Raw genomic sequence first — 16,775 nt, 5'->3', positions numbered from 1 at the left:
CTGGATCATCTGTTTTCCAAGTCAACTTCAATGTGGCGAGTGCCGCAGTGACCCCGACTAAAAATCCACCTCGATCTTCGTGCCCCATTGTGCCAAGAGATCTCGTCCCCAAACTGTAATTGGCTTCTGCACAACGAAAGGACGAATGATCGCCGTCTTATTTCCTGGTCCCGTGACAACGATGGCATTCTCACTCTGCAGACACAGAGAAACTCCCCCTATGCCTGAGAGAGATCCCAAGGGCGCAATCAAGCTCCAGTTGCGAGGCCAAAAGATGTAGGATATTACTGTGACATCTGCCCCTGTATCGAGCATGCCTCTGACCTCTATTGTTCTGTCTCCACAAGTTAATTGGCGTGTGAGCGTGGGTCGATCTCAACCTATGTGTTTTACCCATGTGGTATGTATTTCGACATGTTCCCTCAAAGGAAGCCCTTCTTCATCGAAGATTGACATGACTTCAATGGCGTGTGGTGGCAGAGCAAAAGCTCTCGCGATCTGAGTGTTTTCCGCCACGGTCAATGGTGGACGAAGTGCTTTTGCTAGAACTGTCAGTTCCGTATTTTTGTCTGCAGAAACAACTGATGGATAAACAATAAGTCCAAGGATTCTGCTTCTGTCCTGTCCTATTAATAAAAATCTTGTTTTTTGTATGAATCTCCGCGGATCCCTGTTGGAACCTCCGCATGACTTTCATCCAGAAAGCAAATTAATTTGGAAGTTGCCAGTGTGCACTGTGCTCCTGGTGGAAGGAGCTCTGGGTCGCTTGAAATCGACTGAGTGTTGCCACCGCTTGGGGCGTGGCATCCCGGGTCGAGGACGGTTCTGTGGCAGCGCCTCTGCCACACGGGCCAAGCACATGCATACACCAATGTGGTGGACAGTAACTGGCCTTTATTAACGGTTAGGGAGGGTCTTTTATAACAGGGGGTAACGGTCAGTAACAGTAAAAGGGGAGGGGTTCTGCATGATCTCGCGATATCTCAAGACCTCGCGATATTTCCCCACATTTCCCCCCCCTTTTATGACCAGTTAAAAACATAAAGCAAAACTGACAAGTAGGAAACGTGTAACTGGGAAGATGCAAATAACTTGAACAATATAACGCAACTGCAATAAACTTGTAACTACAAATGTTTAACAGACGGAAAGCTAACTATCTCTAACTGGGTTTTTTTTTGTTTGTTTGTTTGTTTTGGTTTTATTGGGTTTTTTTTGTTGGGTTTTTTTTGTTTGTTTTTTGTTTTTTGTTTTTTGTTTTTTGAAAAAAAAAAACAACACAAACTTGTTTAAAATGCAAGGTGACAAGTCATGGTGCTGGGTGCTGACTGAACCCTATCTTTGAATACTTTGAATATCTTTGTAGGACCTCCTCAGTTTGGTTTTTTTTTTTGTTGTTTTGTTTTAGTTGACCTCCTAGGACTGAATTATTTTTCCCAGAGTCTGCGACCTGTTTGATCTTAAATTAGAGAGGATTTGTGTCGGGTTCGGCTGTCTGTCTCTGCCCCGACACGGGTAGTGTGGTTCTTGGGTGGCACGCGTTCTAAAGGACGAGTCTGGACTCTTCAGCTTTTCGATCTTCGGATTGTTTATTATTTCTTATCTACGAAATTTTCTGTCTGCCCAACAGAGGTCTGATCTGCAAGCAGTCACAGGCACTCTCTGACCACCCACGGGGCGGTCATGTCTTTTTATACTAATATCTACGTACATAATATTTACCTTTATTTCCCAATGCTTTTCACCCATGTTAGCAAGTGCACCTTCACCATAAACCAATCCCCAAGTGCCAACATCAGCACAGGAGATGGAGGACAAGAAGAAGAAAGAAGAAGGACGAGACACGCCCTGATCCCTCCATCTTGTCTCCATAACCCCCCTGTACCAAAAACCTTAAAGTCTATATTTCACCCTCTAAATGTGTCTCTTTTACACCTTTTACTCTAAAGTGATTCTCTTGTCCTCAAACTCTTGTTATTTCTGTGGATGGATCAAAATCAAGCCACCAAACACTTCTGGCAACATTCCAGGATTTTTGAGACCCCCAAGGGTTCTCCTGGCATCTCTGGACATCGGGAACGATGTGCTGAGATCCCACATCTCCCCCTTCTGTTTGCACCAAGAAGACATCTTTGGCAACTTGACTCATGACACGTCTCACACACAAAAAGATGCATGGGACGATGAGCATGAGGACTAAGAGTATTATTAAAATATAAAATCCCATTTTTAAAAACCCTCTCCATAAGGGAGAAAGATCAAAAAATCCCGCCACATCATCAATCCATGACCCAGTGATTTCGCCTAGTTTCTTTATACTGTCTTTAATATTTTGAATATTTTAATGAATTGATCTTGAATGATCCGAGAGATTCATGCAGCACATTCCCTCAAACTCTTCACATCCATGTCCATGAGCAAGCAATAGATAATCGATTGCTGCCCTATTTTGAAGAGTTGCCTCTCTCACACTGCTTATGTCTTTTAACATATCACTCAAAGCGAGAGAGATTGATTGAGCATGCTTGCTCAACCAACAACCCATGTGGTCCAGTTGAGTCAAGGCCACCCCCAACGCTGTCTGAGGTGAGAAAATTGCTGCCGCAATTCTCCTTGCCTTGTCCCAAGTGTACACTTCATCATCACAGTCTACACTGTAATGTTGCAAGGACCTTTTTTCTTTGTGTTTTTGCTCTCTTAATACTTTCAAATCTGGTGATAACATTGAAATCCTCCCAATGCTGCATGGACCTCCCTTGGCATTTGCAGGAATGCCGTGCCAAATTCTGTCCCGACAAATTAAAAACAACCCACGTGGCAATTGCACTGGGACCTGGATTGATGCTTTGGCTGTCGTCTTGGTGTGATTGCACCAAGCTGATGCGTTTCTATAATATTTGTGATTTGGTGTGACATCAATGCTTTTGTTTGTCCTTGACACGTTCGAAATTTTGAATTTCATGCATAGTTCCATTGTTGTGGACCCGAAAATTTCCAGTTCCTGCGGTTCGGTAGAAGCCACAGGTAAAAGATGTGTCCAAGCACACCATTCATTCACAGGATCTTTGATGACCTGTGAAATTTCCATTGGAGAATGCCCTGGAATTGGCCATTTGCCCACTGGCAATCCAACCATGCATGCTGTGAATGGTTTCCCTGGTTTCGAATGTGTCAGGCAGATACTTTCTAAATTTGCTGCCTGGGCTAACGTCTCCCAAACATTTTGTTTTGGCTGACTGACGGGTAGATTTGCTCTATTGCTTAAAGCAACAGATGAAAGCATGAGCATCATGAAGTTCACGACTTCACCCTTATAAAATTTCATTGTCATGCTCCCACTCAAAGCCACAAAGGAAAAAAACCCCAAAGTTTTATTCTTTTCGTCCCTCTTCTGAGTCGCTGTTCACAACTTGAGTTTCTTCCTCTGTCTGCGTACTGGTTTCTCTGCCTCTGGGATCTGTGCTCTCCTGCTCTCTTCCCCGAAATGGCTTCACGTGCCGTGCTGACACCCACTTCAGCCCTTGCCCTGTGGAAACACAAGCGAAACCCTTGCCCCAAGTGATTAGTTTGAAAGGACCCTCTATTTGTCCTGTCTCTGGGTTTCTGATCAAAACCAAAGGATTCTCCCTTAGTTTTGCCTGAGAGCTGTTTGAAAAATGCCTCACGATTGGTGGATTGGGTTCAGAAGACGAGCTGTTAAGAAAATTCAACACATACAATGCTTTGTTTAACTTCATTTGTGGTGTCGCCTCTGGCTCCCCCCTTTTCTGCCTGTCCAAAAGGGATTTCAGGGTGTGATGTGTTCTTTCAATGATTGCCTGACCTGTAGGTGAATGTGGAATGCCACATGTGTGTCTGACACCCCATCTTTTCAGGAATCTGTCAAGCACCCTGCCTGTATATGTTGGACCATTATCTGTTTTTATTTCTTGAGGCACACCTAATGATGCAAATGCTTGCAAAAAATGTTGACAAGCATGTTCTGCTGTTTCCCCTGCATGTGCTGAAGCAAAGACTGCCCCTGAGAATGTATCTACTGATACATGAACATTTTTGAGTCTCCCAAATGATGGCTATTTTGTGACATCTGTTTGCCACAGCTGAAGACTTTGCAGTCCTCGTGGATTGACTGCTCCTGTTGAAGCAGGTGGTTGCACGAGTTGACAATCTGGACAAGCACTAATGATTTCCCTCGCCTGAGTTTTTGTGAGACGAAAGGATTCCATCAGCGCTTGTGCATTCTGATGAAAAAATGCATGACTCAGTCGTGCTTGCTCAAAAATGTCCGGAAGTGTTTGTGAAATGGGCATTGTCAATCTGTCTGCCTGAGTATTCCCTTCCACTAGAAATCCTGGAAGTGTTGTGTGCGCTCTGATGTGAGTGATGAAATATTCTTCTTTCCTGCTTTCTAGCATTGTTTTCATGCTTACTAGATAGAAATATAAAACTTCGTTGCTGACTTCTTTCAAGAGCGAACCTTCCAATCGCTTGACCACACCTGCAACATATGCAGAGTCTGTGCCCAAATTGAGCGGTTGTTGGAACAACTGAAATGCTCGGACAACAGCTGCCAATTCCACAATTTGTGGAGAGCCTTGAACCGTCTTCACGTTTGATTCCCATTCCCCTGTCGTTGAGTTCATCCACGTGATCGCTGACTTGTGTGTCTTCCCTGAGCCATCAGTGAATACTGTGATCCCGTCCAGAGGTTCTTCACTTATTTTTGGCTTTGCTCTGTAGCATATTTGTGACTGCAACATTCTATGTTGTGGAAAATTGATTGTGCAAGCTCCTGGAAAAGCTAACAATGCAATTAACAAATCTTTTGATTTCTGCATCGCCCAATCAAAATAATCTTTCTTCAAAGGCAGATAAATCTTTGAAAATTCTCGTCCCGCCATTGTCAGCAATCTTGTTCTCCCCTTTATGATGATCTGTGCTGCCATCTCCCGTTTCCCGGAAGTGGTAGAGGATTCCCTTCCACGTCTGTCTGGGAAAAACATTCCTTCACAGAGTGTCTTCCTCTTCCACACCGCGCACAGAGGCGCTTTGCAGGTTTTTGTGTCTGCACTTGTGTGTGTGCATGTGGACAATTCTTCTTCAAATGTCCAAACGCTCCACATTTGTAGCATTGTCCTCCTGATGGGTTGTTCTTCTTCTGGATGGTTGCAAGAACTTTATTTATGTTTTCATTCTGTTGTTGGAGTACCTTTTCCAGCATCTTTTCAACTACCTTGTCCTTATTTCTGGCTGCCTCTCCGGGTTTCTTCTTATCTGTTCTCCCCATTCTCCTCTCAGCTCATCCCTCACGATCGACGCGACGTGCTGAGGTGTTCCCACTCTGCTGCATGCCTCCACCATCTCTGCCAAGGATGGCCGTCCTGGCATTGCGCTGATGACCCGTTGACAATCCGGGTTGGCATTGCCGAAAGCTAGACTTTCCATGAGAGGTTGCTTCGCCTCATCAATCGTCACCTGTCGATCCACAGCTTGCATGAGTCGATCTATGAAAGATGAGAATGGTTCTGTGGGACCTTGCCTGACGCATGAGAATGGGACGTCCAGAACTCCCGCCGGAGCAATCTGCAAGATCGCTTTGCGTGCTGCTTCTTTGATGTCATTCAACACCCGTCGTGGAAGCTGTGCTGCTTGCTCCACTGGATTGTCATCTGGAGGATCTCCTGCTAACTGTGCTTCTGTGAGGTTTGCGTTTGGCCCACCTTGATAGCTGGCTCTCAACTCTGTGAGATATCTTCTCCATCTTCTGTCCCAGATAAGACTTTGTGTGTCAGTGAGAATCATCGACACAAGACATTGAATGTCAAATGGCGTGAAATCATACGCATTGAATGTCCCCTTCAGGAGCTGTATGAAGAACTGCAAATTCAGACCATTGTTCTGAATGGCCTTTGATAAGTCTTTGATCACTTCGTGACCCAGCCTTTCCCACCTTGGATTTTGGCCTTGTGCATCATATGTCACTGGCATTATTATGTCTCCTGATCCTCTGATCAAACCCTTTTCTTTTGATAATTCATTTCTAATTACCCTCCAGTCTATTGGTTCTATTGTCTGTTCTTCTTCCTCCTCTGGAAACTCCATTGGCCATTGCCTGCACAATGGAATCGTGGAGGCTCTTGGTGATCCTTCGTTCCACGTTCTTCGACTTGAGGTCTTCAGTCTTGCTCCTAAATCTGGAAAAGAAACTTGAGGCTCTCTTGAACGTGTTCTTTTTGCTGCATCAAAAGACTGCAGAAGATTCCTTGCTGCTTCCGCTGCTGAAAGCATCCATGCTGGAATTCCCTCTCTTGCTGTAATGTGTATCATTTCTTCTTCTTGAGGCTGTGCTTCATCTGAGCTGTCTTCAACTTCATATGATCCTGAAGTTGATGGAATATTATCCTTTTGCTGTGTTGTTGTTGTTGTTTTTGTTTTCTTTAATGTAGCTTTCTTTTTATAAATTGTTGGAAAAAATTTCTGCATTGTCGCAGTTTGGCCAGCAGATGATGTGGTGGCGCTGTCGAGCAGTTCCGACATGTCCTGCAATGTGGTCGTCCCTCCACGAGGTGGCGCTGTCTCCTGCCTGGACAACCTTGATGACGACACGAACTCCATCGCTTCCTGCTCGGCAGACTGCAACGCTTGCAACCGTGTTTGAGACCGAGTTTGCATGGCTGTTAACTGAGCTGGCATTGAGGGTTGAATACTTGAATGTTTCTTTTGAGTGGAAGGGGTTTGAACCATAGGGATTGAGGCTGAAGGCATCGGTCTCGGAGAGGGGGTGGAGCCCCAGGATGTCGAACCCCGAGCGTGGCCCCTCCTCTTCGCCCGAGACGTCACAGGGGATCGGACCCGCCCCCGTCCTCGCTCCGTAGGCACTCCCCGCGCATGCGTGCCTTCGGGGACGCCCCCTGCCTCCCCTTTACTGACGTCACTGTCTCCGTCCCGCTCCACCTCCGAAGTCTCCTCCCTATTGTCTGTTCCTGTCCCTCTCTCCTCCTCCTCTGACGCTGTATCCACACCCCCCGCCGAAGCGCGCAGCCCTCCCCCTGCGGGTGTCCCCTTTCATGCCGCAATTCGAGCCGATCTCCAAGTCCAGACTTCCGGGTCTGACGTCACCACCGCGCGTCTCCTGCGTCCCCCCACGGTAGCCCGCCGGAGCCCTGCAGCTGCTCCGCCCTTGCTGCCCGTGTCTGACGCTGCCGCATCGGTTTGAGAGCCCTCCCTGGCTGTCCTTTGAGCCTTGCCCGTCACGTGCGCTTTTGGCACCGCGCCAGCTGAGGCTGCCGCCGCTTTTGATGTTGCGCTCGCAAAAGCCGCACCAGAACCCATGTCCCCCATCGCCTCCACGGCCCCCCCGCCAGCCGCCGCCGCCGCCGAGCCGCCGCGCCTGCCGCGAGAGAGCGCATCCCCCCTCCCCGCTTGTTCCCTTTTAACCCCCCTCCCCAACTCCGCCACTTTTTCCACCTCCTCTCCCTCTGACTCCTGTGAATCGGGGCGGTACACTCTTAAAGAGGACCTGCCTCCTCGATATCGCTGGGAGAAAACCTCATTTCATCAGGGAGTGGAATGGTGTCATCTGTGTCTGAGTCGGAGTCTGAAGCCCCTGCACTCTCTGGGGTCTCAGGGTGCTTTAGGGTTCCCTTGGGTCTTCGGGATGGTGGGACTGAAGGCAATGACATTTTTCCTTGTCCCCCTTTCTTGGGCACCTTTTCCCCCGGGCCAATCGGGATCAGAGCCAATCTCTGCTTGGAGCCTTGCTCTGCTCCCTCTGCCCCTGTGGGACTCGCAACAACTTGTTGCCTGGCTGACCCTCTAAATTGAGTCGAGGTCGCCTCTAACATAATTCTTGCTGAAGACAGCAATTTCAAGGCTGTCTTATCATCATTGGTGGCTAGAAAATATAGGTGTCTATTAACTTCTTGCCAAAAACCTACTTCAAATAACAAACGTGTTTCTGAGTACGGGTAATTACACTGCACCCACAACAATAACTCTCTAAGCTTTTTCTTTGGGATCCCCCTAGTGTGTGTGTCTGCCACGCCCTGTAGGTCGGACAGAATCTCTATTTGTTCCTGGGAAAGTGTACCCCCCATGTTCTTAATTCTTGACCTCACCAAAAATCTGTCGTCAGAGCAGTCTGAAGGCTCCTGGTCTCTGCCTGCAGGTCACAGGAGATGGATTCGGAGGTGCCTTTCCGATTCCGATTCGGGCTGTCCTGCTACGAACTTTCTTCGGCCGAAGTGGAGTGCGATGTTCTCTGCGGCTACTGCGTCTCCAAACTCTCCTGGCTGCTTTCTGGCCGTTTTCTGGCTGCTTTCCCAAGGAGTTATCAGTGCTCTCCTGGGAATGAGTCCAGCTCGGGAGCTGCCCACTCGGTGCTTCAAGGCTGCCCCTGTGCAAGAGGTGCACACCAGAGCTCACTGTGGCTCAGCGAGTGCTCGCCGGATGCTGCCGGGCCGCCGGTCGCTGCCGAGTAGCCCCCCGGATTGCCCACCGGGTGCCCACCCAGGGACGCCAAATGTCGGGTTCGGCTGTCTGTCTCTACCCCGACACGGGTAGAGTGGTTCTTGGGTGGCATGCGTTTCAAAGGACGAGTCTGGACTCTTCAGCTTTTCGGTCTTCAGATTGTTTATTGTTTCTTATCTACAAAATTTTCTGTCTGCCCAACAGAGGTCTGATCTGCAAGGCAGCCACAAGCACTCTGACCACCCACGGGGCAGTCATGTCTTTTTATACTAAAATCTACGTACATGATATTTACCTTTATTTTCCAATACTTTTCACCCATGTTAGCAAGTGCACCTTCACCATAAACCAATCCCCAAGTGCCAACATCAGCACAGGAGATGGAGGACAAGAAGAAGAAAGAAGAAGGACGAGACACGCCCTGATCCCTCCATCTTGTCTCCATAACCCCCCTGTACCAAAAACCTTAAAGTCTATATTTCACCCTCTAAATGTGTCCCTTTTACACCCTTCACTCTAAAGTGATTCTCATGTCCTCAAACTCTTGTTACTTCTGTGGATGGATCAAAATCAAGCCACCAAACACTTCTGGCAACATTCCAGGATTTCCGAGACCCCCAAGGGTTCTCCTGGCATCTCTGGACATCGGGAACAATGTGCTGAGATCCCACAGTTGTTTGTAACAACAAACAAGTTTGTAACAACAACAAACAAGTTTGTAACAGATAAGCTATAAGCCTTGAGAACTCCAGGTCTATATTGATAACTTGTATTGCGAGCAGTCCCAGCTGATAGTTCCCTAGAGTGAGTGTAAAATTTCAAGAATATATGGGATGCATCAAAAAATAAAAAGAGGCCTGAGCCTGTTAAATTGAGTTGAAGGTGTTATTAAAGGCCTATATTGAGGTTTTTACACAAAGCTGTGTCTGTCATCTTGTCTGCAAGGGACCTGCAGAGGATGACAGACACTCCAATTGTATTTTAAAAAAATGGAAAACTCTAGTAGTTTACATCAAACCTCTAGGCCTGAAAGTATAAATAATTATAAAATTACAAGGGTTAGGGTACGGGTTAGGGTACGGGTTAGGGTTAGGGTACGGGTTAGGGTTAGGGTACAGGTTAGGGTACGGGTTAGGGTTAGGGTACGGGTTAGGGTACGGGTTAGTGTGGTAGGCATAGGGACAGGCGTTCGGAAGATTTCGGGCTGTGATGGAAAATTACAGGAATCCTTCTGTCCCCCTCCCCATAGATAAGGATCACCCTTGGAATGTAGCCAAACGTGTAGCCCCACCAACCTATGCATGCCAGTAACTTTCCACTCCATACTAACCCTAGAAAGTATAGCCAAACCCCTGTCTGACGTAGAGAAGCCCCTTAGTCCATAAATACCCTCGAGACCCCTCAATAAACACCTTTAACCGTCCACCACATTGGTGTCAGCGTCCGTTATTGGCCACGAGGGATCCCAAGGAGGAGATCGCAGTGCTGGACTCCGATACCAGGTCATCGCGGCCTTAACAAGAAGGCAACATAGTGGTGCCGAAACCCGGGACCTGGAACGAGTCCGGGCGACGGGAGTACTCCTGGCCAGGGGACAGCACTCAACGCCGGAACGGCTATAGCAAAGAAGGGGGACGTCCCAGGACCCGCAATTTGTATGGAAGCGATAGCGAAGGTCGTAAGTTTGATACATATGCAATGGGGAATCAAATGTGAGCTCAAGAATTTTAATCTCGCATTGACGAGACTCTTAGAGCTTGGGGTCGTTAATCGACCCATAGATATATTGCACTCTGAAGTGTGGCAGAAATGTACTGTTGTGCTAGCAGAGGACACAAAAGCCACAGGCAGCAGCAAAAGCCTGAAAGTGTGGGGGAAGGCAGAAGCTGCCCTACGCAAAGCATTAGAAGAACAGGAGACGTGGAACACTGCGCGCTCCTGTCTTTTAATCACGCCACAGCGGGGGGAGGGGCGATAACGCGAACCCCCCCCGGTGGCGACCCGATTGAAAACGGGGAAACGCGGGGGCCGGGCGCATCCCATCCCTCCCAGAGCCCAGAGCCCCCGGAGCCCCCGGGAGACCCGCTGACCTCTTCGGGGGACCCGTCGGGGCCCAAATCACCTCCGGAGCCCCCCGGGGTGCCCGCGGACCCCTCGCCCATCCCTTCCCCGCCGATAGCCGACTTAGTGCAAGAAGCGGAGGGACTCGCACGGTCCTTTTGGGAGGGATTGGCGGCAGAAGCCCGAAATATCGAGAGGTCTGGCGCGCGGGCGAACGGCGGAGGGGATCCACCGCCCTACCCGTTTGAATATGGCGCGAGTGGCCGGGAAGAGGGGCGGAGCCCGCTGGCCCGCGGCGGGAAGAACCCAGAAACGCGGCCAGCCGCGAACACGCATGCGCGGGAAACCAGCGCTAAGCCCATGCCCAGCCGGGGGCTGTGGATCCCAGCAGACGCGCATGCGTGGGGGTGCGGCAGAGGGCGGGCACTCGCTCGGGAGCTGCGCCCGCTGATGCCACCATATATGGGAGAGATCCCTCCCTGTGGGAGGCAGGGCGAGCCCAGGGGGCGGGAGCGGCACCGCCCCCGAGGGGAGGAGCGGGGCCGAAGCCAAACAAAACGGTAGCAGAGACCGGAAGTTCACTGGCAGTCGACTTCCGACTCTGAAGGGAGCCACAGCTCCCCAGATCGCTCTGCGGAGCCCACCGAGTCCAGCAGCGACTCGGAAGCAGAGAAAACTGAATCGATGCGGTTTCGGACGAAACCAAATGAAACTTTTAACACAATCGAGAACCAGCCCCAATATGAACTCACCGATTGGGGTAAAATCAAAATCGAATGCGCGGGATGGGCACCCGCAGCATCGGTGCATGCCTTCCTGGTGAGAATTACAGGACCCCAGGGGAACCAGCAAAGAACATATACTCCTGTTAATTCCAAAGACGTTCAGACAATAGTAAAAGCCATTTCAGAAAAAGGAATTAACTCAGGAGTGGTTTCCACTCTCGTGGACGGTCTTTTTAGCAATGATGATTTACTCCCTTTTGATATAGTGCAAATAAGCCGTATGCTTTTTGAGAGGGAGGGGATGTGTGGGATTCAGCCCCCTCCCGCTATGGATGCGAGATGGCCCATCTATGCCAACCCATAGTGGGGCAAGGGATCTTCATACCCTGTGCTCCCACAGGCAAAAGCACACAGAAAGGGAGAAACATGACCTACCCCAAACCCTTGCCCACAAGGGTCACCGACGTCCTGACTGGCGATGAGGAAGCCTTCCAGATAGGCCACTCAGCCAGGTCGGACCCGGACCCAATCCTTCGCATGTTAGAAGCTACCTTTCTATCCCTGAATGAATCTAACCCTAACCTAACCGACTCCTGCTGGCTTTGTTACGATGTTAAACCCCCCTTTTACGAAGGAATCGCTTTAGATACCCCCTTCAGCTATTCCACAGCCGATGCCCCTCGCCAGTGCAGATGGGACACACCCCGCAAAGGAATTACCCTGAGTCAAGTCACAGGTCAGGGCAGATGCTTTGGCAATGCAACCCTAGCTAAGCGGAAAGGCGACGTCTGCACCGAAGTAGTTGAGCCCGACAGGAAGAATAATAAGTGGGTAGTCCCATCCGCATCTGGGATGTGGGTTTGCCAGAGATCTGGAGTGAGCCCTTGCGTGTTTCTGGCCAAATTCGATAACTCTAACGACTTTTGTGTTCAAGTTCTGATCATCCCTAGGATCCTGTACCACTCAGACGAAGAGGTGTACCACCTTTTCGAAGAAAACAGCCAGCTCCACAAGAGAGAAATACTAACAGGTATAACTATCGCAATGCTGCTCGGCCTAGGAGCAGCTGGAACGGCAACAGGTGTCTCAGCCCTAGCAACTCAACACCAAGGACTGTCTCAGCTGCAGATGACCATCGATGAGGACCTGCAGAGGATCGAGAAATCCATTTCCTTTCTAGAAAAGTCAGTCTCCTCGCTCTCAGAAGTGGTCCTGCAGAACAGGCGAGGACTGGATCTCCTGTTCATGCAGCAAGGGGGCCTGTGTGCTGCCTTGAAAGAGGAATGTTGTTTCTACGCTGACCACACAGGAGTCGTTAGAGACTCCATGGCAGAACTCTGAAACAGACTGGCTCAGAGACAGAAAGACAGGGAAGCCCAACAGGGCTGGTTCGAATCCTGGTTCAATCAATCACCATGGTTAACCACCCTGATTTCTACCCTAATAGGTCCATTGGTAATGCTGCTTTTAGCTATTACCTTCGGGCCATGCCTGCTGAACAAGCTAGTCTCATTCGTTCAGGCCCGCCTAGAATGGGCTAACATCCTGTTCGTGGGACAGCAACAATTACTGTGAATTCAACAGAGAACACTGCCAGTCACGAGAGACTTGCCTGGCAGAAACTTACTCAGGTTTCCCAAGACCCTTTTCCCTAGTCAGATCCCAACCACCTACCTCATTTCGGTGCCTATGTATAAGACTACCTCGTTCATTTGTGAAAGAGGGGGGGAAGTGTAGTAGGCATAGGGACAGGCGTTCGGAAGATTTCGGGCTGTGACGGAAAATTACAGGAATCCTTCTGCCCCCCTCCCCATAGATAAGGATCACCCTTGGAATGTAGCCAAACGTGTAGCCCCACCAACCTATGCATGCCAGTAACTTTCCACTCCATACTAACCCTAGAAAGTATAGCCAAACCCCTGTCTGACGTAGAGAAGCCCCTTAGTCCATAAATACCCTCGAGACCCCTCAATAAACACCTTTAACCGTCCACCACATTGGTGTCAGCGTGCGTTATTGGCCACGAGGGATCCCAAGGAGGAGATCGCAGTGCTGGACTCCGATACCAGGTCATCGCGGCCTTCACAAGAAGGCAACAGGTTAGGGTACGGGTTAGGGTACGGGTTAGGGTACGGGTTAGGGTTAGGGTACGGGTAAGGGTACGGGTTGGGGTTTAGGGTTAGGGTTTAGGGTTAGGGTACGGGTTAGGGTACGGGTTAGGGTACGGGTTAGGGTTAGGGTACGGGTTAGGGTACGGGTTAGGGTTAGGGTACGGGTTAGGGTTAGGGTACGGGTACGGGTTAGGGTACGGGTATGGGTACGGGGTTAGGGTACGGGTACGGGTACGGGTTAGGGTTTAGGGTTAGGGTTAGGGTTAGGGTACGGGTTAGGGTACGGTTTAGGGTACGGGTTAGGGTTAGGGTACGGGTTAGGGTACGGGTTAGGGTACGGGTTAGGGTTAGGGTACGGCTTAGGGTTAGGGTTAGGGTACGGGTTAGGGTACGGGTACGGGTACGGGGTTAGGGTACGGGTACGGGTACGGGTTAGGGTTAGGGTTTAGGGTTAGGGTTAGGGTTTAGGGTTAGGGTTAGGGTTAGGGTACGGGTTAGGGTACGGGTTAGGGTACGGGTTAGGGTACGGTTTAGGGTACGGGTTAGGGTTAGGGTATGGGTTAGGGTACGGGTTAGGGTACGGGTTAGGGTACGGGTTAGGGTCAGGGTACGGGTTAGGGTACGGGTTAGGGTACGGGTTAGGGTACGGGTTAGGGTACGGGTTAGGGTTAGGGTACGGGTTAGGGTACGGGTTAGGGTATGGGTTAGGGTTTGGGTTAGGGTTAGGGTTAGGGTACAGGTACGGGTACGGGTTAGGGTTAGGGTACGGGTTAGGGTTAGGGTACGGGTTAGGGTTAGGGTACGGGTTAGGGTAGGGTTAGGGTACGGGTTAGGGTTAGGGTACGGGTTAGGGTACGGGTACGGGTTAGGGTTAGGGTTAGGGTTAGGGTACGGGTTAGGGTACGGGTTAGGGTACGGGTTAGGGTTAGGGTACGGGTTAGGGTTAGGGTACGGGTTAGGGTACGGGTACGGGTACGGGTACGGGTACGGGTACGGGTTAGGGTTAGGGTTAGGGTACGGGTTAGGGTTAGGGTACGGGTTAGGGTACGGGTTAGGGTTAGGGTACGGGTTAGGGTACGGGTACGGGTACGGGTACGGGTACGGGTACGGGTACGGGTACGGGTTAGGGTACGGGTTAGGGTACGGGTTAGGGTTAGGGTACGGGTTAGGGTACGGGTTAGGGTACGGGTTAGGGTTAGGGTACGGGTTAGGGTACGGGTTAGGGTACGGGTTAGGGTTAGGGTACGGGTTAGGGTACGGGTTAGGGTACGGGTTAGGGTACGGGTTAGGGTTAGGGTACGGGTTAGGGTACGGGTTAGGGTACGGGTTAGGGTTAGGGTACGGGTTAGGGTACGGGTTAGGGTACGGGTTAGGGTACGGGTTAGGGTACGGGTTAGGGTTAGGGTACGGGTTAGGGTTAGGGTACGGGTTAGGGTACGGGTTAGGGTACGGGTTAGGGTACGGGTTAGGGTTAGGGTTAGGGTTAGGGTACGGGTTAGGGTACGGGTTAGGGTTAGGGTACGGGTTAGGGTTAGGGTTAGGGTTAGGGTACGGGTTAGGGTACGGGTTAGGGTTAGGGTTAGGGTTAGGGTTAGGGTTAGGGTTAGGGTTAGGGTTAGGGTTAGGGTACGGGTTAGGGTATGGGTTAGGGTATGGGTTAGGGTACGGGTTAGGGTACGGGTTAGGGTACGGGTTAGGGTTAGGGTTAGGGTTAGGGTACGGGTTAGGGTACGGGTTAGGGTACGGGTTAGGGTACGGGTTAGGGTTGGGTTAGGGTTAGGGTTAGGGTACGGGTTAGGGTACGGGTTAGGGTACGGGTTAGGGTACGGGTTAGGGTTAGGGTACGGGTTAGGGTACGGGTTAGGGTACGGGTTAGGGTACGGGTTAGGGTACGGGTTAGGGTACGGGTTAGGGTACGGGTTAGGGTTAGGGTACGGGTTAGGGTTAGGGTTAGGGTTAGGGTACGGGTTAGGGTTAGGGTACGGGTTAGGGTACGGGTTAGGGTTAGGGTTAGGGTACGGGTTAGGGTACGGGTTAGGGTTAGGGTTAGGGTACGGGTTAGGGTACGGCTTAGGGTTAGGGTTTGGGTTAGGGTACGGGTTAGGGTTAGGGTACGGGTTAGGGTACGGGTTAGGGTACGGGTTAGGGTACGGGTTAGGGTACGGGTTAGGGTACGGGTTAGGGTTAGGGTACGGGTTAGGGTACGGGTTAGGGTTAGGGTACGGGTTAGGGTACGGTTTAGGGTACGGGTTAGGGTTAGGGTACGGGTTAGGGTACGGGTTAGGGTACGGGTTAGGGTTAGGGTACGGCTTAGGGTTAGGGTTAGGGTACGGGTTAGGGTACGGGTACGGGTACGGGGTTAGGGTACGGGTACGGGTACGGGTTAGGGTTAGGGTTTAGGGTTAGGGTTAGGGTTTAGGGTTAGGGTTAGGGTTAGGGTACGGGTTAGGGTACGGGTTAGGGTACGGGTTAGGGTACGGTTTAGGGTACGGGTTAGGGTTAGGGTATGGGTTAGGGTACGGGTTAGGGTACGGGTTAGGGTACGGGTTAGGGTCAGGGTACGGGTTAGGGTACGGGTTAGGGTACGGGTTAGGGTACGGGTTAGGGTACGGGTTAGGGTTAGGGTACGGGTTAGGGTACGGGTTAGGGTATGGGTTAGGGTTTGGGTTAGGGTTAGGGTTAGGGTACAGGTACGGGTACGGGTTAGGGTTAGGGTACGGGTTAGGGTTAGGGTACGGGTTAGGGTTAGGGTACGGGTTAGGGTAGGGTTAGGGTACGGGTTAGGGTTAGGGTACGGGTTAGGGTACGGGTACGGGTTAGGGTTAGGGTTAGGGTTAGGGTACGGGTTAGGGTACGGGTTAGGGTACGGGTTAGGGTTAGGGTACGGGTTAGGGTTAGGGTACGGGTTAGGGTACGGGTACGGGTACGGGTACGGGTACGGGTACGGGTTAGGGTTAGGGTTAGGGTACGGGTTAGGGTTAGGGTACGGGTTAGGGTACGGGTTAGGGTTAGGGTACGGGTTAGGGTACGGGTACGGGTACGGGTACGGGTACGGGTACGGGTACGGGTACGGGTTAGGGTACGGGTTAGGGTACGGGTTAGGGTTAGGGTACGGGTTAGGGTACGGGTTAGGGTACGGGTTAGGGTTAGGGTACGGGTTAGGGTACGGGTTAGGGTACGGGTTAGGGTTAGGGTACGGGTTAGGGTACGGGTTAGGGTACGGGTTAGGGTACGGGTTAGGGTTAGGGTACGGGTTAGGGTACGGGTTAGGGTACGGGTTAGGGTTAGGGTACGGGTTAGGGTACGGGTTAGGGTACGGGTTAGGGTACGGGTTAGGGTACGGGTTAGGGTTAGGGTACGGGTTAGGGTTAGGGTACGGGTTAGGGTACGGGTTAGGGTACGGGTTAGG

General features: G+C 50.9%; 1 protein-coding gene across 1 annotated transcript in view; it reads left to right on the top strand.

Annotated features, from left to right (window-relative positions):
- Positions 1–13,568: 13,568 nt before the first annotated feature.
- The window catches only part of LOC136569408 (keratin-associated protein 6-2-like), a 23,713-nt gene continuing 20,506 nt past the window's right edge, over positions 13,569–16,775 (top strand). The window contains exons 1-4 of the mRNA XM_066569801.1: positions 13,569–13,572; positions 14,296–14,494; positions 16,277–16,307; positions 16,391–16,433. Of these exons, the coding sequence (XP_066425898.1) occupies positions 13,569–13,572; positions 14,296–14,494; positions 16,277–16,307; positions 16,391–16,433 (277 nt within the window). The remainder of the gene's footprint in view (positions 13,573–14,295; positions 14,495–16,276; positions 16,308–16,390; positions 16,434–16,775) is intronic.

The sequence above is a fragment of the Molothrus aeneus genome, chromosome Z (assembly GCF_037042795.1).
Source record: "Molothrus aeneus isolate 106 chromosome Z, BPBGC_Maene_1.0, whole genome shotgun sequence".
Taxonomy (NCBI): Eukaryota; Metazoa; Chordata; class Aves; order Passeriformes; family Icteridae; genus Molothrus; species Molothrus aeneus.
The sequence above is the reverse complement of the archived record's forward strand: the minus strand, read 5'-3'. Positions and strand labels throughout refer to the sequence as shown.